The following is a 22,090-nucleotide window of genomic DNA, read 5'->3' on the forward strand; positions in this document are numbered from 1 at the left end:
TCTCTGAGTAGAGTGTCCATTAAAGCCCCAGCGTGGTTGTACTTTGCAGTAAAGTTTGGAAATCAGCATCATAGTGCCTTGGTAGTTAGGAGGGGTTGCTGAGGAGGGAGGGGCATGGCAGGAGGAGTCTCAGTGGGGTAGGTGGGGCCAGGTGGGCTCAGAGGCTGCAGCAGGCAGAACTGAGCAGGACCAGGCTGTGCCTGAGCAAGCCCTGGGCATCTGGCCTGCAGAAGCATCGCGGAGTGGCCACTGTCTTCCCCATAAACCTCTGTCTTCCCCATAAACACAGTGTTATCTGCAGAGTCTATTTCCAGAAGTACATCATGAAAGAGACTTTTATGTGAACATCTGCAATTTGGAAATACCAAGGCTGTTTTGGTTTGTTGTTGTTGTTTGTTTGTTTTTGTTTTTGTCTTTTTTCCCCCCTCCTCTGGCCTTCCCTAGACAACACTCTCCTTGACTTATGATCTTTTCTCCTTTTTGCCTTCTTGGCTTCTGTTGTTGGACAGAATGATGCAGACTCCATATGACAGTGTGTTTGCAAAGATCATTTTCTCCATCTGCAGAACAGGCCCAGTCACCCCAGCTCAGGTAGCTCATGGTGGGTAAGAAGATAGCAGTCAGGGCTCTCTGGGGACTCTACAGGACAGGGTATGGGGCAGGCTCCTGCCTGTGGCTGGGGAAAACAGGAATAGTTTCCAATCCCCAAGGAAAATGAGAGCCTGGTAGAAACCTCAGAGGGTCCCAGGGGCCCAAGCAAGCATCCTGGGGTTCGAGGATGAGCCCCAGCCCCCAGAAGGAAAGTACTATTTGTGAGATCCTACAGAAGCCTCTGGAAAATGTGCAGGCCTTTTTTTCCTATTGTTTAGCTGCAAAAAGATTCCTCTAAACGTTCATATTCTACTAATTACCTCTCTCTCCCAAACCCAGGCAAGCCAAGCAAATAGGTATTTGTTTTGCACAAATACCTGTTGCTTACACACAAATGGATTTATCGTTTTTGTTTTGACAAAGGCCACACTCTCATTGTCCACTAAAGATAAGGGCCAGGTGTGGCTTAGGGGCCCGAGCTGCAGGGCTTCTCCACTGCATGGCACCACAGGTGCGGCATGGGAGTCCCACCAGCAGCCAAACCAGGGTACTAGAGGCTGGGATGATACAGCTGGCTTACCTATGGAGCCACAGCTCCGACCCAGAGGCGCTACACATTTCCTTCAGGATGTGTTGATGTTCTGGACCAACAGAGACACCCCCAGAAAGGCCCCAGACCAACCACTCAAGGTCAGCACTTATACGTGCCCCAGATGTTCCCCCAGCGACTCCCCATCATGACAGGCCTGGGTGCACTGAGGAGGTCCCCAGGCAGCAGGAAAGGGTGGGGCTGGTGGTACCTGGGCCCTTGGATGACTTTGCAAGCGGATGTGCAAGGAATGGGGAGTTAAGAGCCCCCACAGGATGCACAGACAGAAGGTGGTGTGGGAAACTCTCATCTCCCTTCTCTGGCTGAGATGCTTCCCCAACTCCTTCTTTTGGTCGGGGGGGTGGGGGTGGAAAAAGAGAACCATTCGGTGAAAAGAGCTGTGAACCAAAGCAAAGGACAGGTAGACATGTCATGCCATCCTGGATGTTGAAGGAGGCTGATGCTGTGTGCGCATGTGTGTGTGTGTATGAGAGAGACAGAGAGAGAGAGAGAGAGAGAGAGAGAGAGAGACCCTACACTGGCCTTCCAAGCAGCTGAAGCCCGAGTGAGTAGCCTTTGAGGGATGCTCAGGGGATGAGCTGCCTCAGCCTGCCTGGGGCCGAGGGAGGCTGCCAGTGGATGGGCACAAGGTGCCAGGGATCACACTGGAATTAAGGTCCCAAAACTAACTGGGAGGTTCTAAGATGTGACCTTGCCACCCCTACACTCCAAGCCACTGCCGCGGGTTCTTGGACAGGCTTTTTCATTAGAAGCTGATGTCATTCACTGTATATGCCACCTGCCCAGGAGGAGTGAAAGCCACCGTGGCACCATGCACCTCCAGTTGATCGGGGCCGCAGAGCAGCTTTGGAGTGGAGCAGGAAGGCAGGAGGGAAGCTATGACTTCACTCAGGGAGAGGTGGGGACTGTAAGCACAGGCTTAGAGTCAAGCACTTCAGACTGGAGTCCTTCTGCCGTTCCCTGCTCGTGCAGGGACAGACTGGGCAAAGGAGTTCTAAGATGACTCACAGCGTTATGACTCACCAGCCCTCCAGAAGAAGTTCTGGCCATGAGGACCCCTCCCAGCCCTCACTCTTCAGCAATAAGCAGCATTTGTTGTCTCTGGAAGCTGAGTGCTCGTGGGCTAGACCACCCGAATGGCAGCTTAGGCTGGACTTCAGGGGAGAAGCAGGGCAGTGGGCCGTTATCAGCTCATCTTTGGCAGCAACAAGAACCCTGAAGGGACAGGTACCCCCACACAGGGATCCAGCTATGTCCCAGGATCCCGAAGCCTCTCCTTGAGCTCCCAGCCCCCATGAAATATTTGTTTTGCTCAAGATCTGACGGGAGCATGGCCCCAAAGTTCATATGCACACAGTGTTCCCTGTGCAGTGATCAGAGGCAGAAGAGTTAGTGGCTCGAAAACTCTGGAAAAGGCAGACCTTGGTTCCATCCCTGACTACCCGACCTGTGTGGCCCTGCACAAGACATTAACCTCTCTGTGCCTCTGTGTTCTCACTGCTCAGGGGAACATTAGCAAACCTGCCTTGTGATTTGTTAGGGGATTATACGAGATAGTGCATACAAAGTTCTCCATATAGAATGAGCCCTCACTCAAATCTTAGGTATGTTGATTGTAAGGGCCTGTGAGTTTGTGCATGCAGGGAAACAGATGGGCGGCATGTGGTTTCTGCCTTCAAAGGATGACAGATTAGTTGGGGAAATGAACATACACTCATTTATTCATACTATCAACAGATGCTTATTGACACCTACTATGTGTCAGGCTTTGTGAGGCTTAATGTCCCTCTACAATTGCCAGCCCAAATAATTGTCTAGCTGCTTCTTGATTACCTCCACTGATGGAGCACTCACTACCTTTCAGCTTTTTTTTTTTTTTCATCAGAAAATTCTCCCTCATGTACAGTAGTGGGAAAAACATTAACTGAAAGAGTTCTAGATTCAAATCCAAGTTCTGTCACTTACTAGGTGTTGGGCATAAGCAAGCCACTTTACTGATCTGTTAAATGGGAATAATAATACCAGTCACTGTGCAGAAGACAAATGAGATCAGCCAGAGTCACTGAGGGCTAGGGCAAGACAGTCCCCGAGTGGTCATCGGAGTGATGGTTTGCAATGGATGTACCAGCAGGAAGAATTCCAGCTGTGACCTCATATGATGCTCACTTCCAGTCACTTGGGAGCTAAGCAATGGTAGCAATGCCATTTTACAGAGGAGAAGACAGGCTCAGAAAGCGAACTCCCAGAGTAACATGAATAGTGACAAAGCCTGGACTGGATACAGTGTGGTGTTTCTAAAACACAAATGAAACCCTGCCATCCTCCTGCTAAAATCCTTCAACAAACCATTCTTCCAGACCTCAGCCCAAACCAAGGCATTCAAGCTCTTCCTTGATGTATGATGCGCCTTGAACCCATCCTCATCCGTCCTAGCCTTCACCTCCTTCTGCCTCCACCCTGCACCCTACACCAAGCTCTCCAGGCCCCAGGCCCTGGCACATGTTGCCAGCTCAGTGCCTGTGCACCTGAGGGTCCTTGTGCATTGGGTACCCTCTCCTCCTTCCTCACTGATCTATTCCCACCCCCTCTTCAAAACCCGTTCCCAATGCCTCTTGTCTTGGGAAGCCCTCTTCAGCCCCAGCACACACACACAGCCCAGCCACTCCCTTGTCATCCCACAGGCAGGTCTGCTTGGTTCTCACACTGCATCCCCAGCATCTAGTGCTGCACCTGGCACAAAATAAAAGCTGACTACAGATGTGTTGAATAAATAAATGAAAGAGAGAATGAATAAATGAGTGGGTACCATTGTTATAGCATTGATTGCACTGAATTGCAATCATTATTTATGTGTCTGTTGGCCTCACTAGGTGGGGAGCCAGTCAGGGGCTCTGTCTTAGGCACCTTCGTCTCCTCTCAGCCTGGCACAAAGCCCGTGCATAGTAGGGATTCAATAATCCTCGGTCCCTAGAATGACTCAGTCAGTGTGCACATCCCTAGCTAAACTGTGAGTGCTGGAGGGCGGAAACTGACCTTGTGCCAGTCATCTGCTTTCCCTTGTGCTCACACAGAGAGGCGAGGATTGATCAATTATCAGGAGTCTGGACTCACTTGTGGCCTGCAGACACATACCTTAGGTATATGTCGATGCTGGACATACCCTAGGTATGTGTCAATGCTGGACAAGGCAGCTGGCACTCAGAGGCTCACACACCAAACCCAGTAGTCCTCAGACCCTGGGGTCCAGAGGTTTTTTCCCCTGCACAGATCTTGTCCAGCACCTTCTCCCCTGGCCTGAGTCTGGGAGGTTTTCTACCACTAGATGGTGCCAACTGCAAAGGCTGGCTCAGCCGACTGCCCACAGCCCTTCCCTCCTCTGCCCAGGGATGCCATAAGCGGCTCCCCTGTCCAAGGGAGGACTTCTCTGCAGCTTCCCCTCACCAGCTGCCTGCCCTGGCACCTCCAGGCACTTAGAAAGGAAGCTTCCTTCTGGGCATCTTTAACTTGGGATGGAGACAAGAAGATGGATAGTGATCCCAGGAGTGGGATACCCACCCGGTTCCAGCGCATTCCAACTCAGCTCAAAGTTTCCAGATCCTCAGCTCTGTTCTGGGCACAGTGGGGTCAGGGAGGACACACAACCAAATGGGTGTAAGAGGAGACAGGTTTCTGTGTGCCATGTGACATGTGCCAGGCCCTACCTAGTGCTGCCACATCCACAATGCCCCTTCACCCTTCCACTGCCCCCAAAGGGAGGTGAGCGTGATTGTGCCCATATCACAGATGGGAATGCTGAGGCTCAGAAAGATGAAGATGCTGTTCAAAGGCCACATGGAAAGAACGTACGTCGGACTGTCTCAGGTTGCATGATCTTTTCTTGACACTCAAACTTAGGGCCAGAGGAGAGGTTCCAGTACATGATGCCTTGAATATCACAGATATCAAAGCCTTTTTAGCCGACAAGCTCCTGTTCATCCATTTCACCAATCAATACATATGAAGCCCTACTGTGTGCCCTGTGCTGTGTTTGAGGCGCACAGAGAGATGCAAGGCCCGGGCTCTGCCCTTTCCAAGTTCACATTTCAGTGAGCGAGGCAAGGGCAGGGAAGGCTTCCTGGAGGAGAGGCCATCTTTATTTCCTCTGCCAAGGGCACGTCCTGAGTGTAGTGGCTCTGAGAGATGGTCTGCTAGTGCTCATGAGGCTCTGAGACTTCTAGAGTCATGGCCTAACAAGGAAACATCTCTCCCCAAAGTCAAAAAGAGGGGTGTGTGTGTGTGTGTGTGTGTGTGTTTACTGATTTGGAAATGTAGGGTTTTCTTGCATCCTGTTGTGTTTTTGAGGAAACATGAACAAGCGCAAACTAACTAGTGCCTCCTCGGTGAACCACCCAGCACTGCCAACCCCAAGAGCTCTCTGTTCCCCACCAGCAAGGCCTTCCAAGGCCACATCGCCCACAGAGCCTTCCTCCCTGCAGGGGGCTGCAGGCAAGATTTTTTTTGGCCGTTCTGGTGTCTGTCTGGGCCATAACAGAGAAGCCACCCATATGTCCCCAGTGAAGACTGGCACTGTGCAGGCACTCTGTGGGGGCATGCCCCACCCTGCACTCACCCCATGGAGTTCACCAGCATTCACCTCCCAACACACAAATGTCTGATTTCTGAGCCTGCCTAATGACTTAAGGGAAAGCCAGGCACACGCAGGTCAGCGAGTCGGGAGAGTCCGCCCAGAGAAAGGGGCCCCAGGTGAAAAGATAGGAAGGGCCTCTCAGCCACATGGAACTGCATCACAGCAGCCTTCAGGTAGGGAAAGGGTGGATTTGACCAAGTCCTGAAATCAAGCCTATGGGAGATGAAAGCTTCAAGTCGGGTTTTGTCTGTTGACTTGCAAGGGCTTTATTTATTGCATCAATATTTACTACATTTATTGTGCGCCAGGCTCAGAGCCTAGTCAGACTAATTCAGAAATTCATCTGAACCACTCTCCTCATCCCTGGTCCTTCAAGGTGCAAGAGTGGATCCCACTCTCCTGGGCAGAGCAGTTACTGCCCTGATGTTCAGAGAGCTTCCATGCCTCCTTGGAATGCCCAGCACTTTGTGTAGTAAATCCCTCGAGTTGTAGTAAATCACCTCTAATACTTGCCTCTCCCATAAGCTGTGGGTTCCCCAATCATAGGGACCTTTAACGCTTATCTTCAAATGTCTAAAACTTAAGAGAGACTATGAGCTAACTCTGCAAATGTCTGTTGAGTGAATGAAAGAACCCAGAGGAGGCAAAAGTAAAAGCTGTTGCAATGAGAGTTAGGAGATTAATTTGCATCTTGGCCTTGCTGTGAACTGTGTCATCCTGGGAGTGTCTATCTGTCTCTTTGGGTCTTGCTTTCCTCCCCTGTAAAGGAGGAAAGAATTTGTCTGAATAGCTCAGCACCGGAGCCTGGTGTTCAGAGTGGAAAGCAGATCTATAATCCCACAAAGCAGGCTCCTCTCCTTCCAGATGGAGGGAGCAGCCCAGAGCCCAGCCAGCTCCCTGCCCCAGTCCCACAGAAACCCTGGATTCTCCTCTGCTTACTTAAGAACTCAGCCGTCAAGGACGAGAAGTGCTGGGCAGGATGCTCCATGGCCTGCCCAGGAGTGGGAGGACTGACTCAGAGCCTGGCTCCAGACCCCGCTCCTGTGTCCTCAGGCGATTCTCTTCTTCTGGTAGGCCCAGGTCTCCTTCGAGATAGAGCAAAGGGCACAGATGGTATTCAGGGGGGCAACCAGATGGAACGGCAGGTGACTGGGTGCTGAAGATACAGGCAGCTTGAAGCTCCTGCACTCAGACACCCAGGCATCTCCATCTGCCGCTCCTCAGGCCTGGGCAGCTCTTAGGGCCTTGGTTTCCCTTCCCAGCTGGCCTCTTGTTGTGTTCATCATATTTGCCAAAATAAAGATGAAGCTGTTGGCTGGGGGACGGGAATGGGGATGCTGGGGAGGAGTGCGGGTTGGTAGAGCGGAGTGTGTATGTGTTGGGTGGGGGCGTCTCATTGCCCTGAGAGCAAAATAAAAGGGCTTCTCCATGCAGGGCTTGTGCTGGCAAAGGAAGCGCAACTCATTCCCCAAGGGCTGGGGCCCATGTAGCTGCCAGGAGTTATAAGGTTGAATACCTGCCGCTGCACCACGCCAGCCCTTTCCAGATACTCAGAGGAGAAAAAAATAATAGGTCAGCGGACCGAAACCGGTGTTAAACAGGAGTCCTCTGACTCAGAGAGGCCTTAAGAACTCTTGGTGAGTGAAGGAACTGGCCCTGCAGGTCGTCACAGAAGAGCCATGGGATCCAAGCCCCGCGCAGCCACATGACTCACAGCCAGCTTCCACCTGCTCAGGGCCTCGGCTTCCTCCCTGTAAAGTGAGGCCACCTCACTTACCTCGGGGCTGCAGGGACAATCACTCAAGAAAGGAAAGGAGCAGGGGCTGATGTGGAATTTGGGCCCCACCGCTGACCAGCGGAAGGATTCGGGCAATTGGTTTAACTTCACTGCATGTTGGTCTTCTCTGTTCTATTTGTTTTATTGAGAATAAAGGAGATGTTTGGCTATCAAAAGCATGATAGAAAAAATAATTTTATGAAAACCTTTTGAACAGCATGAGGACAGGAATGCAATGGCAGGGCCCTTCAGGCGTTGAAACCCCTGCCTCAGCAGCCCCCCTTTCCCTCTGCCCTCCCCCCGCAGGCCCTCTCTCCAGCACCTACAACCATGGACTTTACCCCAGCTCCACTGGAGGACACCTCCTCACGCCCCCAATTCTGCAAGTGGCCATGTGAGTGCCCGCCGTCCCCACCCCGCTGCCCGCTGGGGGTCAGCCTCGTCACAGATGGCTGTGAATGCTGTAAGATGTGCGCTCAGCAGCTTGGGGACAACTGCACAGAGGCTGCCATCTGTGACCCCCACCGGGGCCTCTACTGTGACTACAGCGGGGACCGCCCGAGGTACGCAATAGGAGTGTGTGCACGTAAGTGAGTCCCTCCATACCTTCTGACCAGCCCCTGAGCACCCCCAGCTCTGGCCCCAAACCCCTCTCCCTTGGCACCCCCACAGCCTTTCACCTGGCCAGGCTTTCGTTCAGCAGGAGATACACCCCATGATCAGAGGCCAGAGGCTGGGCCCTTCCTGGGAAGGGGAGGGAAGGATGCCTGCACTACTCTTGCCTCCAGAACTTTGCTTCTTGCTTTATTCTCAGTCCTGGAGGCACATTCGTGGCTGTCCCCAGGGAAGAGGGAGACGCCATGAAATACCTAAGCCTGGTTTTGTTCTCTTAGTGGTGGGACATTTTAACAAATGTCCATGGCCTACTAAGACACACCAGCATACTACAGAACTCCAGCTATTTTGGTAATACTGTAAATTAAAACAAGATGGTTTTAAAAATCCAATAGCCTTGAAAGAATGAAAATCAGCAGCCTGCAGTCATCCCTTCCCACTAGCTACCTACATTTCTCAGTTACTACAGTCACTTTAATTTTCTAGTTATTTCTTCTGAAATAACTAGAAACTTTTATAGTAGTAACTATACTACTATATAGTATATAGTTACTATATACTATATAGTAGTTACTATATAACTACTGATATATAGTAGTTACTATATAACTACTGATATATAGTAGTTACTATATAACTACTGATATATAGTAGTTACTATATAACTACTGATATATAGTAGTTACTATATAACTACTGATATATAGTAGTTATATATATAACTACTGTTATATAGTGTATATATAGTATATACACTATGGTACTATATAACTACTATATATAGTGTATATATAGTATATATAACTACTATAGATACTATATAGTATATGTACTATAGTACTATATATACTATATAAGTATATATAACTACTATATATACTTATATAGTATATATAACTACTATATATACTTATATAGTATATTATATATATATACACTATATATATTGTCTTTTTAATGACCTTGAAGAACAGTTTTCACAGGGGGAAATATACTATATATACTATATATAGTAGTTAAATATACTATATATACACTATATATAGTAGTTAAATATACTATATATACACTATATAGAGTAGTTAAATATACTATATATACACTATATAGAGTAGTTAAATATACTATATATACACTATATAGAGTAGTTAGTTATATATACTATATATACTATACATACACTATATGTAGTAGTTATATATACTATATATACTATACATACACTATATGTAGTAGTTATATATACTATATATACTATATATAGTAATTATATATATATAACTACTATATAACAGTAGTTATATATATATAACTACTATATAACAGTAGTTATATATATATAACTACTATATAACAGTAGTTATATATATATAACTACTATATAACAGTAGTTATATATATATAACTACTATATAACAGTAGTTATATATATATAACTACTATATAACAGTAGTTATATATATATAACTACTATATAACAGTAGTTATATATATATAACTACTATATAACAGTAGTTATATATATATAACTACTATATAACAGTAGTTATATAGTAACTACTATATAGTAGTACTACTATATATATATAGTTGCTACTATAAAATGTATGTCTTCTGCTGTATCTTAATTGCCTTGATATATCAATTTTTGGATAATATATTAATATTCTAAGATAGCTGATGATTTAGCTCCGCAATACCACCTTATATACCCCTACCTTCCAAATAACATTGCCATAATTTTTGGTTATACAATCATCAGTATTTACAATATTATGACTGTGTAAATATTGTTCACTGCAATATGAGATCATGTACTTGTTTGAATTTCCTTCCTTATGATGCTTTTTGTTTTTCCTGGACTTTCTAATGGCCTTTGCTTTTTCTTTATCCTTGGTGTATTCTGATATCCTCCTGTTTGGAGGTAGTTGTTGTTGTTGTTGTTGTTGGTGGTTGTTGTTTTCTTTGGTCTTTAAGTGCTCCATCAAGGGGATTCTATCCTTTTTTGTTCCAAGACACCTCCTTTATGAAACTTTCTGACCTCCTGCTTCTGTCTGGACTTGTATTTCCTTGAATTGTGTAAGCATTACCCAAAATATATGACTCATCAGATTAAGAGAGCTAACTAGGTATTATGATGCAGCAGCCTAACTTCTGAAAACTTCCACAAAGTCTCATAAACCCAAAAACTCCCTTCTTCCCTTAGTGCTGAATCAAGCCTTCCCCTTAACTATGACTTCATATACACCCTATCACATAGTCACACACAATGTAGTCTCTCATCCTCAGCTAACCATTATATTTTTTGAGGTGGATTGTCAATGAGGATTACGTACATCATTTGCAGTCAGACAGTTTTGTTTTATCTGAACCTCATGGTTAATTTATGACAGTTTCTTCTCTTTTATCATTGGTTCATACTTCAACTTTCACACCAATCCTTGTGTCTTTGGCTTTCTGTGAATAACCATCCCACTTCTCCCATCTTTCTAATTTTTCTTCTTTTACTGAAACTCATTAGCAGCCACATAAATGGTATGTTCAAAGAGAACTTGCAGCATCACCTGCTCAGAATCATCTGATGTGTTGGTTATAAATATTATTCCTGAGCCCCACCCCAGACTTGTTGAATCAGAGTCTCTGGAAGTGGGAATGAGGATCTAGTCCTTTAACAAGACTCCCAGGTGATTCTCATGCATGCTAAAGTTCAAGAATTGCTGCTAATATACTCAGTCATCTGTTCCCTCCCCTTAACCCAGGTAGGGAAACCTGGCCCGGACTTCTTACACTAGAACCACCTCCAGTTATATGAGCCTGTCTCATAATTTATTCTGCCAGTAAAAACTGTTCTTCAAGGTCATTAAAAAGATAATTCTGTTCACTACCATTGCATTAATCTCTAAAGCTGTATTGAGATCTTGTCATCTGCCAGGCACCACTCATTTATAGACGTTCTGTCATGGATCCAAAGATTGTGTGAACCCAGAAACTGCCTGTTCTGCCTGCCTTCCCCACCAGTGGCCTGGAAAACCCCCTTCCCTGTCCTCCTCATCCCCTATCTCTGCATCTTAGGTCCTGCCTTGACCCAGTATAGCCACTTAACTTCCCAACACCATGGGCTTCTGTGTACTTCCTTTCCTTTTATTTGAAAAAAACAAAAACTGTAGGCCAAAGGAGATTGTAATAGATTTTACACCTACCAATGGTTCCCTGGTCATGAAGTTTTACAAGCATTGAGATAAATAAAGCTAACCAGGAGCTATAGAAATTCTCAGAGGCTTCAAATTTTCATGTCCATTGCCAAACTCCAAAAGAGAGGTATCCTAAGCATCATAATAAATTTTTTAGATGTATTTAATACTAAATTTTTTCAGTCGGATAGTTTCTTACCCACCCATTACACTACACACACACACACACACACAAACACACAGTTATACATATACACATCACACACATATGTGCCCACATGTGCACACACACAACTCACTAGTGCTCTGTTGAACATGTTCCCAGAAGTGCTACCATAGTGTCTGAATTCATGAGACCCTAATGCAGGAAATAAGAGAGTGTGGGGTCTGCAAAAGAATACACCTCTGGGCCAGAGGGTAAACAGAACAAAGGGTTCCTCTAAGAAACAATTTTTCCACAAATGGTCAGCTAAGCCAATGGACAGTTCCTAGGACAGGCTAAATCTGTCCTTGAAGATTTGCATGTAATTAGACCAGAACAAGGCAGGTAATAAAAATGCGCAATTGCAACCCTGGCTTATGTAACTCAAACAGAGTATGATGGGGACAATGGCAATCTGGCGTGTGCAAGCCCTGCTCTCAGAGAGATCACCCTACTGGGCCCAGCCACTGTGGCCAAGCAGAAAAAAGCTAGGTCTTGTTCAGCATACTTAGTTTTCAAGAGAATCCAGGTATATAGATTTGTGTATGATTTGTAAACATTGGCAATACATTCAAAAATATTTTTAAAACCACTCTGTGGGCCAAACTAAATACATCTGTGGGCAGAGGGTGACCTCTCAGTTACATCGTTTGGCTATTTCAGTTGTACAAACACTACTCTACGTTTAAATGAAGCTGGGTCAGGCCTGAGGGCAGTGTGGTTTGGTGGAAGGATTATGATATTTACAGGCTGACAGACTTGGGTTTTAGATCCTGGCTCTGCCACTTACTAGCTACGTGACCATGTGCACATCTCTTAAGGAGCCTGATAAAACTAACCTCACATGGTTGCTGCAGAACAAATAAGGAAATGCCAAAAAAATAAAAATAAAAGTGATTGGCTGCTCTTGGCTTGGCTTGCAAAGAAAGTTACCTCAGTCTTATTCACGGCCACCTTTAGAGGAGGGAGCAGGTCTAGCTCCTGGCCTAGATCCCCCATACTGAAGAGTGAGGGAGTAGTAAACTCATGCATGCTCTTTGGACCTAGACAATCAAGCTGGAATCCCAGCATCATCACTCACTAGTACTATGACTTTAGGCGAACTACTTAGCTTTTTAAGTCTCAGTTTCTTCTTCAAGGAAAACATGACAAAGAAAGTTTATATCTCTGGGTGGTTAGAATGTCAAGTGCCTGCTACATGGCAGGAGCTGAATAAAGAGTAGAGCTCACCCCAGCTCCCATCCATCCATCCCTCCATTGATTCTTCACACATTAAACATAGGTGAGGCCGCAAACACAAACAGAGCTACAAGGCGTGGCCCACTGTCCCTGCTGACAGCGTGAGCTGACGGTCCATGGGAGGTGTGGGAAGGGAGGGAAGGCCCCAATGGCAGAGCAAGTTGACTTGAATTCATGAAAGTGCTTCAGTAAGAAGAAAGCTAACTCGATCTCACCTGCACTTGCAGATCTGAGATTAGATAGGAGGTGGTGAAGGAAACCCAACTGGCTTCACCATTTCACCTTTGATTAGTTAGAAAGTGAATGAGTCAGCTGACGGGACCATCTGCAGCCATCATGCATCCCACTAGCCTGTGGTGGGCAGGCTGGTCAGAGCCAGTAGCAGTATCTCACTTCCCCATCCAAAGCTCCAAGGAGAGAGACTGGAGTGCCTTCTAATTGCAGTGGTTTTCAACCTTAGCTGCAAACAGGATTCACCTGGGGAGCTTTAAAAATATGGTGATCAACAAAAGAAGAATGCTGACACCCAGGTTCACCCCCATATTCTGAGGCCTGGCATGAGAATCACAATTTTTGAAAGCTCCCCAGGTTCCCCTGGAGTTCCCCTGTGCAGCTGGTGGGGAAAGCCACTGTGCTGGGGACTCCGGGCATCTAGCACTGACCTCTCCCTTCAAAGTCTCCACATGCAGGGGCAGAGTCCAGGGCTTAGCCCACTCCCTTCTACACACACACACACACACACACACACACACACACACACACACACACACACACTCTTCCTGGAGAGACAGCGTGCAGGCAGAGGCAGGGTGACTCAGAATGCAAAGATGAGTGATTCACCCAGCGCTTCCTCTGCTTTTTTTGCCTTCCTCTGTCCCCTCCTTCACTGGTGTCTGGTGGCAGGAAATGAGCTGTGGAGTCAGGTCTCCTGGGTTTGAGTCCCAGCTGTATCATTCAACAGTTTCGTGACCTTGAACAAACGAATCATTTAACCTCTCTGAGAGCTTCCCTGTCCATCAAAGGAGAAAAATAAAACTCTCTTCATGAAGTCATTGGGGGAACTGAATGAGATAATGTATCAGATGATACCTGGCACTAGATCAGAGGGTCAGTTGATGTTAGTATCTTTCCTTTCTGCACCTTCTGCACGGATAACCGCACCCCAAGAAAAACAGTAGCCGCAGCAAGGTTCACACAAACCGGGATTCTGCTTCCCGTTGTGGTCACCTTGGACGCGACGTGTCTTCACCTTACTGAGACTTTGTTTTGCTATATATAAAGACAAAGATGATAATGTGATAGTGTTTCTGTATAGAATAAAATAAGTAATGCAATGCACAATACAGAGGAGACCCAGTATCCAATAACAGAGACAGTACTTTGAAAACCTTCACGCCTGCTAGACATTAGGATTATTAATATTATTAATAGCCACCTTCAGGCAAACCCTGAAGGACAGAACTGTTGGCCCACTGCAGATTCCAAACTGCTCCTCCTTGGGTGGCCACTCATGATGTCCGGGGCTCTCTACCTGCATTTCCAGAAGCTGTCCTCCAGAGAGAGCATGGTGTCAAGGGTGACATCTGGCCCGGAAGTACCCAACTATCCCTGACTCCAAACTGGCATAACTAACTCCACATGGCCACTTGGTTGTCAACCAGGCATCTCGCGCATAATGGAGAACACTTGAGTCCACCCGACCGAAACTCTGCTTGTCCAAAGAGGACAGAGCATCTTCCTCCTTCTTAACTCCTCTCTTCTCCCCCGCACAGCCCCTCTGTCAGTAAGTCCTGACAGCTCTCCTTCCAAATCTGTCTGGAAGACGAGCTCTTCTCTTTCTGGCTTCAGACTGCTCCCTCCCACCTGGGTCTCAGGGTGGTCCCCCATGCTACCTTTGCCCTCTGATCTATCCTCAACTCAGCACCATGAGTGTTCTTGCAAAGCATACTTTTTATCATTCATTCAGCAGTTGCTTACTGAGCACCTACTATGTGCTAAGCTCTAACAGCTTTGCACTTGCTCTACAAGGAAGCCTTCTCTGACCTCCTCTCCTTCCCTTTTCCTTCTTGTCTCCCCTCCTCAGACCTCTCCTGCAGCCCAGGCTTGCTCCCACCTGTGGTCTTTTTACTTAAGTGGGCCCCTCCCTACCTGGAAAGCTCCTCCCCCAACCCCTGGGCTGGCTTCCTTCCTCACTCCCTTCAGGCTTTGCTGAGCATCGTCACCCAGTGAGGCCTTCCCCATCCACCTGATTTAACCCTATTCCCGTTTGCGCTGAGAATACTCACCAGCAGCACTACAGGCTGCAGCATTTACCCCAAAATAACTTTGCCACAAAATATCTCACTTTTATTATTCTATTCACATCATTCTAGAATACCAACTTTGAAAAACAAAAGATATCATTCTATTTACAGCATTGTGTTTTTTTAGTAGTGGTATTTCCATTTACAAAATATAGTAATTCTCGATCAGTGAAAATGTCAAATCCTAGAAAACCCAGCATTCCTATGCGTAATTGTTCTTCAACAGTTGGCTGGGATTCACTTGACGAATCTGATTTTTCTGAAATAGATTATTCTGATGATTCAGACAATTCTGATGTTAGTTCTGTTTAGAAAGAACTCCAAGAAACAGTTTTTATATTTTAGTTTTACATGGAAAATCAGTCAGATTTGCTTCAACCTCAAAAAGTGTGTTTATGTAAAATTAAATGAGCTCTGGCAGCTAGCTGAACTTTTTTTTTCTAAACAGGGAAAGGGTTATTAATAAATTTGCAACTGTCTCCCCCCTCCCAACTCCCCCTCCCTGCTCCACTTTTCTCCCAGACACTTGTAACTGCCAACATTCCATATGACCTTTCCACAGCATAAGCTCTTTGAGGGCATGTCTTTTGTCTGTTTTGTTCACTATTGAGTCCCCAGCACCTAGAAGGCTCCATGAATGTGTATGGAATGAATGGAACATGTGTTTCGAAGTGTTCTAGCTTTTTTTACAAGTCCGTCACCTTCAGAACCATGAGCCCTAACGGCAGGTCTTTGTCAGTACCAGGCTTTGTGCCTGGTGCTGGGGACCCTGCAGAGAGCAAGCCAGCCAAGTCGTCCCTTGGGATGCTGCATCCCTCCACTCCCTGGGTGCTGGCTGAAGCTATAAAGAAACTCCTGCACTCCCTTTGCTGAAGTCCCACCAAACACTCAGCCCTGCCCTGTGCGCTCTCACACCTCCCTGCCTTTGCCTTTGTGCCTCTGTTCCTCCTCCATGCTGGGAGCCATCCCCGGGATTGGGGTGTGGTCCACATGGAGCCCCTATAAAGGCAGCTGGGCCAGCCAGGGGCACCAAGGCCACTGGGCCTGACCCGCCGCCTGTGTTTGCAGAGGTGGTCGGTGTGGGCTGCGTCCTGGACGGGGTGCGCTACAGCAACGGCCAGTCCTTCCAGCCTAACTGCAAGTACAACTGCACGTGCATCGACGGTGCGGTGGGCTGCACACCACTGTGCCTCCGAGTGCGCCCCCCGCGTCTCTGGTGCCCCCACCCGCGGCGCGTGAGCATACCTGGCCGCTGCTGTGAGCAGTGGGTGTGTGAGGAAGACGCCAAGAGGCCACGCAAGACCGCACCCCGTGACACAGGAGCCTTCGGTGGGTGTGGGCCCAAGTGGGCTGGGGTTGGGACCCTACAAATGGGTTGTGGACCCTCCTGGAGCTCTGACCACCATAGAGTGACTCATTCCCCAGTCCACTACCTACTAGCTTTGTGACCTTGAGAAAGTCGTACCTCCCCTGAGACCCTATTTCCCCAACTGTAAAACAGAAATAATCCTATCTATCTAGTCTGTGCTGTGGGATCCTCCCAGCATAAAATGAGGAGTGCTTTGCAAAGAAAAAAGCCCTAAAAGTGCAATCCATTATTATCCTACTAAAGAGTTAGGGATGGGTGGTGGAAGAAGGGTAGGTATGTGGGTACCTGAGGAGAGGAGGTATGAGCAAGAGGAGATGGGTCTAGTAGAAGCTTCGTGATGACTTGGGGCTTCCCCCTTGCTATGGCGATGAGTGGGCAGGTGAGATTTCAGCCAGGTAAACCAGATAAGAGGAAGCCCTGGAAAAGAAGGGTGGGGACAGGCCCAATTGTTTCACTGCTGCTTACTGGAATCTAGCCCAGTGCCATACACTTAGCAGGTATCCAATTAATGTTTGTCATACTGATGGGTGAGTAGATGGATGAATGAATAGATAAATAGATGGATGAATAGATAGATAGGTGGGTGGATGGATGGATGGATGGATTGGTGAAGAGATGGATGGATAAATAGATAGATGAATGTATAAATAGAGGGATGAGTGGATGGATAGATGATGGATGAATAGGTGGATGACGGATGGATGAATGGATGGATGATGAATGAATGGGTGGATTAATAGATGGATGGATAAATAGGTGGATGTATGAATAGATGGGTGGATTGATGAGTGGATAGATGAATTGATGGATAGGTGTATAAATAGATAGATGGGTGGGTAGATGGGTGGATAGATGAATAGATAGATGAATGTATGAATAGATGGATGGATGGATGGATGGATGGATGGATGGATGGATGGATATATGTACAAATAACTAGATGAGTGGACAGATGTATGGATGAATGGATGGATGGATGAATTGATAAATGGACAGATGGATGAATAGATAAATGGACAGATGGATGAATAGACGGATGTATAAAAAATTGGATGATTGGATGGACAGATGATGGACAAATGGGTGAATGATGGATGGATCAATTAATGGATGAATGGAGGATGGATGGATGGATGGATGGATGATGTACAAATAAGTAGATGAGGGGACAGATGGATGGATGAATGGATGGATGGATGGATGAATGGATGAATTTAATGGATGGATGGATGAATAGGTAGATAGATGTATAAATAAATGGATGATTGGATGGATAGATGATGGACAAATAGGTGAATGATGGATGGATCAATTAATGGATGGATGGATGGAGGGTGGATGGATGGATGAATGGGTGTGTGGGTGGATAGATGGATGGGCTAATGAGGATCTGAACTAGGGCAGTGGGAATAGAGGCAAAGAAGGAACAGACACAAGAGGCATTGCTTGAGTAAGACTGAAGGTCTTAATGTCAATCTAATGCATGGAGTGAAGAAGAAAGAGGGACAGAGGCTGACTCCCAGGGCTTGCCATTGCCTAGGATCAAATACAAGAGAAGGAGCACATTTGGGCCAAGGGAGACCTACTTTGTTTGAAACAGACTGAGTTTAAGGCAGAGTGCCCTGCCCATGGGATCTTAAGAGGAGCTTCCAGTTTCTCTTTATGGGGAGGAAGGAGACGAAATAGGAGAGCTCTGAAGTCATCTGCTTGGATCTGCTGGTGGTGATGGCTAGGATGGCCTGAGGGTAACATCCACAGTGAGACAGAGGGGGTCTGAGGCAGAGGTCTGGGAATGCTGACCTGTGAAGGGTGAGCAGAATAAGAGGAGGCATGGGGAAACAGAGAGGAGGGTTGGGATGTATGAAGAAAACCAGGAGCATCTGATGCCATGGCAGGCAGCAGATGAGGACATTTCTAGAGGAAAGTGCTTATGAGGCAACCAGTAGAGAGCAGTGGAAAAATGGCAATAGAGTGGGAGTTCTAAGAGTATTGGTAGTTTTTTTTAAAAAAATTATATATACTGAAGATTGCTCAGGGACGGTGTGGGGCAGGATTTCTGAAGCTCGGCACTGTCAACATCTTGGATGAAAGAATGCTTTGTGGTGGGGTTGTCATGTGCATTGGAGGATGTTTAGTAGCAATCTAATGCATGGCTACTAAATCCCAGCAATCTAATCCCTAGCCTCTACCCACTAGATGCCAGAAACATCCTCTCCCTCAGAGATGTGACAACTAAAATCACCTCCAGACACTGCCAAATGCACCCTAGGAGAGAAAATTGCTAAAAAGAAGCAGTCCTGTGAGGATAGGAGGAGGCGTTGAGGAAAGCTTTGTCCCCAGCAGCCCCAGGGCAGCAAGGCAGCTGTCCCACCACCACCTCCCCAGCAGGGCCACACAAGGGTCACAGGGGAGCAGGGAGGCAGAAGCTGTCTGCCATTGTGTGTGGCCCAGTGACCCCGTTCTGACCGAGCACAAGCGGAGCCCCTGCCTAGCCGAGGCGACCCAAAAACCAAAGCCTCTTTATCCTCCTGGGCAATTCCCTACCCATCACCTCCCAAGATGCTTGCAGCTCCAGCTCCTGTCAGCCCTGCCCCTCCTGTCCTTGGATGCCTCCTGTTTCAGGTGTCTCCTTCTCTCACTCAGTGATTCCTGAATTCATTCATCAATGTTCCCTGCACACCTATAAGCTTAGAGGAACTGACTTACCTTTCCTCTTTCTCTTTCTAATCCTAGTTAGATTTCTCTTCTTTTCTGTTTATCTTTTCCCCTCTCTTTCCCTCCCCTCATTCTTTTTATTACTTTTATTACCTTCCCCCTGTTTCTTTCTCTCTCTCACACCCACACACTCTTTTTCTCTGTCCTCCTCTCCTTCTTTCTTTCTCTTCTCTCTGAGCTTCTGTCTTTCCATCCCTTCCCTGTCTGCCTGTTCCCTCCTCTCCTCATGCTCATGTGCATTTGGATGGGATAGGCCTCCTCTCCACTGCATCTTGTTCCATCTTTCTGTGGGCAGTTCTGTCTTAACAGCTTTTAACTTGCTTTGGTCTCGAGCTCACTACCATTTTCCGTTTTTCAGATAGTTAGAGAGCACCTACTATCTTCTAGATGCGGGAGATACATGCATCAATAGGACCATCCAAGAGTGGGTAGTTGAGTTGGCTGACAGTCAAATGACCACACAGACTCACATTAACTAAGGGCTTTAGCTTACTGAAGGCCGGGGACAGCTTGGGTGCTTTCATAGGTGTGAAGTCATCTTTTCTATCACAGCACTGGAAAGAGATGTGATAGCCAACCCCATCTGCAGGTGGGGATCCTGAGGCAAGGAGGTGTGAGCTAGCTTATTGGAAGTCACATAGCCAGCAAGTAGCAGTGCTGCCAGTTGAACCCTGGTGATTTGACTCTGAAGCTTGTATGTCCTTTTTTTTTTTTTTTTTTTTTTTTGAGACAGAGTCTTGCTTTTTAGACCAGGCTGGAGTGCAGGGGCGTGATCTCGGCTCACTGCAACCTCTGCCTCCCAGATCAAGCAGTTCTTGTGACTGAACCTCCTAAGTAGCTGGGATTACAGCACATGCCACCACGCTTGGCTAATTTGTGTATTTTTTAGTAGAAGTGGGGTTTCAACATGTTGGCCAGGCTAGTCTCAAACTCCTGACCTCAAGTGATCCACCTGCTTTGGCCTCCCAAAGAAGCCTGTATGCCCTCTTACCCACTATGCCCTCGGCATCACTGCGACAAAATGTTAGGTTCTGGGATGTAGCTACTTGCCTTCGAACTTCCCCCAAATAAACTTTCTCTCTGCAGAGGCAGGAGAATGTCTTTTAAAACTCTTATTCCTGGTCAGGCACGGTGGCTTATGCCTGTAATCCCAACACTTTGGCAGGCTGAGGTGGGTGGATCACCTGAGGTCAGGAGTTTGAGACCAGCCTGAGCAACATGGTGAAACCTCGTCTCTACTAAAAATACAAAATTAGCCAGGCATGGTGGCCCATGCCTGTAATCTCAGCTACTTGGGAGGCTGAGGCAGGAGAATAGCTTAAAACCCAGGAGGTAGAGGTTGCAGTGAGCTGAGATTGCACCACTGCACTCCAGCCTGGGCAACAAGAGTGAAACTCTGTCTCAAAAAAAAAAAAAAAGTCCTATTCCCAGCACCCAGCAAGATGCTTGATGCATACTCAGTAAAAATCTAGGCCCTAGGATTGTATTGCCAGCCCCACAGGCAGCTGTTATTTTTCTAACAGGGAGACAGGCCCAGGGTGGGTTATCTAAGATCACACAGCTTGTAGATGGCAGAGCAGAATTTGAACTTGGGTCCACCTGTCTGTAAAGATGGGTTTCCTCCCATGCTTCCGCACTGCCTCTTTTGATCAGAAACATACAAGGAGCTCAGAACATGTCCTCCACTCCCTGGGTACCTTTGCTGGTTAGAAGCCAACTTGCTGTCCTGTGGGGAGGGACAGCCAATTTCTCTGTTCTCGTGAGTTCTGGGGACCGCAGACCTTAGTGTGATGAAGGTGAGGGTTGGGGCTGGTGGGAGCTGTAGATTCATGTGGGTTCTGGTCCCCACACACAGATGCTGTGGGTGAGGTGGAGCCGTGGCACAGGAACTGCATAGCCTACACAAGCCCCTGGAGCCCTTGTTCCACCAGCTGTGGCCTGGGGGTCTCCACTCGGATCTCCAATGTTAACGCCCAGTGCTGGCCTGAGCAAGAGAGCCGCCTCTGCAACCTGCGGCCATGCGATGTGGACATCCGTACACTCATTAAGGTGGGTCCAGAGCAGGGGTGGACGTCTAGACTTCACAAGCAGAGAAACCTGGGTTTGAGCCTGGCTCCTGAACTTCCTCGTGGGGAGCATTTGTAAAGTGGGAATAGTTAAGCTCACCTGGTAGGTCTGGTGTAACAGCTATTTCAGATAATGCAGGTCACCAGATTGGTGCATTGTGAATTTCAGTCAATGGAAGCTTTGGTAGGTATCATATTATTAGAATCAGGATCACTCCGGAGAAACCTCAGGGACCCTCAGGAGTGGTCCTCTATAATGATTCTGAGGGATCCTTACCAATTTCCATCCTCCCTTCACTCCTGTGCCAGCCCACCCACACACAGCAGCCACACTGGGTGTACAGAGAGCACTAAATGAGGCTCAGGACCCCTAGAGTCAAATGTCTACTTGCATTAATTGCACGTGCCTGTGGCCAATCTCTGCTCATCACTGAGCCCCCATTCCCTCACCATTAACATATTGGAGTTGATCTCTGAAATCCCTTTCAGCTTTAAGAATCCAAGATAATTAAAATAAACATCAAAGAAAATTGGGCCACTCATTAGCTTGAGCCCCGGTCTCAGAGTTAAAAGTGGATCTGATTTATCTAATTCAAGTCCCCCTCAATCATGCCTTAGAGTGGTCAGCCTTTTGTCACACGAAAAACAAAGTAAAACAAAAAATTCAACAGTTATTCCATTTTTGGAATGCTGATGGTTTCTCAGGGATGTTGAGGACAGGTTTGCCTCCCATGTAGAAAAGACAGCACAGCTTCCTGTGATCCTCTTCAGACATCCAACGTCAC

At 47.0% G+C, this 22,090-nt stretch overlaps 1 protein-coding gene and 1 long non-coding RNA gene across 4 annotated transcripts in view; one reads left to right on the top strand and one right to left on the bottom strand.

The window, feature by feature from the left end:
- The window catches only part of CCN4 (cellular communication network factor 4), a 41,468-nt gene that overhangs the window by 14,169 nt on the left and 5,209 nt on the right, over nucleotides 1-22,090 (top strand). Inside the window, exons 2-4 of one of the 3 annotated variants that reach the window (XM_024250762.3) lie at nucleotides 7,912-8,191; nucleotides 16,224-16,484; nucleotides 21,095-21,288. In XM_024250762.3, the coding sequence (XP_024106530.3) occupies nucleotides 7,912-8,191; nucleotides 16,224-16,484; nucleotides 21,095-21,288 (735 nt within the window). The remainder of the gene's footprint in view (nucleotides 1-7,911; nucleotides 8,192-16,223; nucleotides 16,485-21,094; nucleotides 21,289-22,090) is intronic. The other 2 variants (XM_024250763.3, XM_024250764.3) reach the window with 2 other exon arrangements.
- Nucleotides 6,074-7,579, bottom strand: LOC129047554 (uncharacterized). Its single transcript, XR_008509322.2, has 3 exons — nucleotides 7,345-7,579; nucleotides 6,768-6,913; nucleotides 6,074-6,587 (listed from the first exon to the last, which is right to left on the bottom strand). It is a non-coding gene; the product is annotated as an uncharacterized LOC129047554 (long non-coding RNA).

The sequence above is a fragment of the Pongo abelii genome, chromosome 7 (assembly GCF_028885655.2).
Source record: "Pongo abelii isolate AG06213 chromosome 7, NHGRI_mPonAbe1-v2.0_pri, whole genome shotgun sequence".
Taxonomy (NCBI): domain Eukaryota; kingdom Metazoa; phylum Chordata; class Mammalia; order Primates; family Hominidae; genus Pongo; species Pongo abelii.